This window comes from Myotis davidii, unplaced genomic scaffold, assembly GCF_000327345.1.
Source record: "Myotis davidii unplaced genomic scaffold, ASM32734v1 scaffold914, whole genome shotgun sequence".
In the NCBI taxonomy this organism is placed as follows: Eukaryota; Metazoa; Chordata; class Mammalia; order Chiroptera; family Vespertilionidae; genus Myotis; species Myotis davidii.
Genome location: NW_006285484.1, coordinates 1,375,756 through 1,376,739, shown reverse-complemented (window position 1 = coordinate 1,376,739; position 984 = coordinate 1,375,756). Strand labels below are relative to the sequence as shown.

Below are 984 nucleotides of genomic sequence, written 5' to 3'. Positions count from 1 at the left end.
GGGAGAACGGCACAGGGGAGGGGCAATTTTGAAAGGAAGGCCAATCAACATCAACAGGCCTTTGGAGTCTCTTTGGGCTGGAAATCACTCTGAGGGGGAAAGGCAAAAGGATGCTCAGAGCCCACAGAGAGCAGCTCTCAGGACAAGCAGGACCCTTGGTTCCTGTGGTTGTGGCCAGCCCCGCACAGGCAGACCTGCAGGGCAGTGATGGGTTGCGTGTGTGCCAGGAAGTGTACTAACAGCAGGGACCTACTAGGTACCAGGTGCTGTGTTTTTGTGCTACCTGAATGCCACCACACCCTGAAAGGTACGTGTCATCGCCTGCATCTCACTGATAAAGGGAAAGGGACTCAGATTCCGTTTCTCTAGCTCAGGGGTTGCAAATGGGGCCATTGGCCAAATCTAGCCTGCAGATGTGTTTTCCTTGTCCTACACAGTGCTTTTTAAAGTCATGAAATTTTATTTATTTATTTTTAATGTATTTTTCTTGATTTCAGAGAGGAAGGGAGAGAGAGAGATAGAAACATCAATGATGACTGGCTGCCTTCTGCACACCCTACACAGGGCATTGAGCTTGCAACCCAGGCATGTGCTCTGACCGAGAATCTAACCGTGACCTCCCAGTTCATACGTCGACACTCAACCACTGAGCCACGCTGGCTGGGCAAGTCAGGGAATTTTACATGAAAGTACAAATATCGAAATTCTCTTGAAAAATGGGATCATCTGATCATTTGGGCTGCATTTCTGGAAGGCAGCAGTTAGCTAGAACCGAAGAACAGCAGCCTCCTTTAGACAGGACATGGGTATCTCTATTTCCCCATAATTCCCCCTGACTTCTATCGACGTATAGTTCGGTGTAGAAGCTTCTAAAACAAATATGCTCTCTTGCAGGGCCTGGGGGAGTCCGGAATGTTCCTGGGGTCATCTGTATTCTTTGCCATCACTGATGCTGTGGCCGCCGCACGCAGAGAGAGAGACAGC

The 984-nt window shown here is 49.4% G+C and overlaps 1 protein-coding gene across 1 annotated transcript in view; it reads left to right on the top strand.

Annotated features, from left to right (window-relative positions):
• LOC102771691 (aldehyde oxidase 2-like) overlaps window positions 1-984 on the top strand; it is a 78,124-nt gene that overhangs the window by 65,911 nt on the left and 11,229 nt on the right. The window contains exon 32 of the mRNA XM_015559096.1: window positions 895-982. Coding sequence (XP_015414582.1) covers window positions 895-982 — 88 coding nt within the window. The remainder of the gene's footprint in view (window positions 1-894; window positions 983-984) is intronic.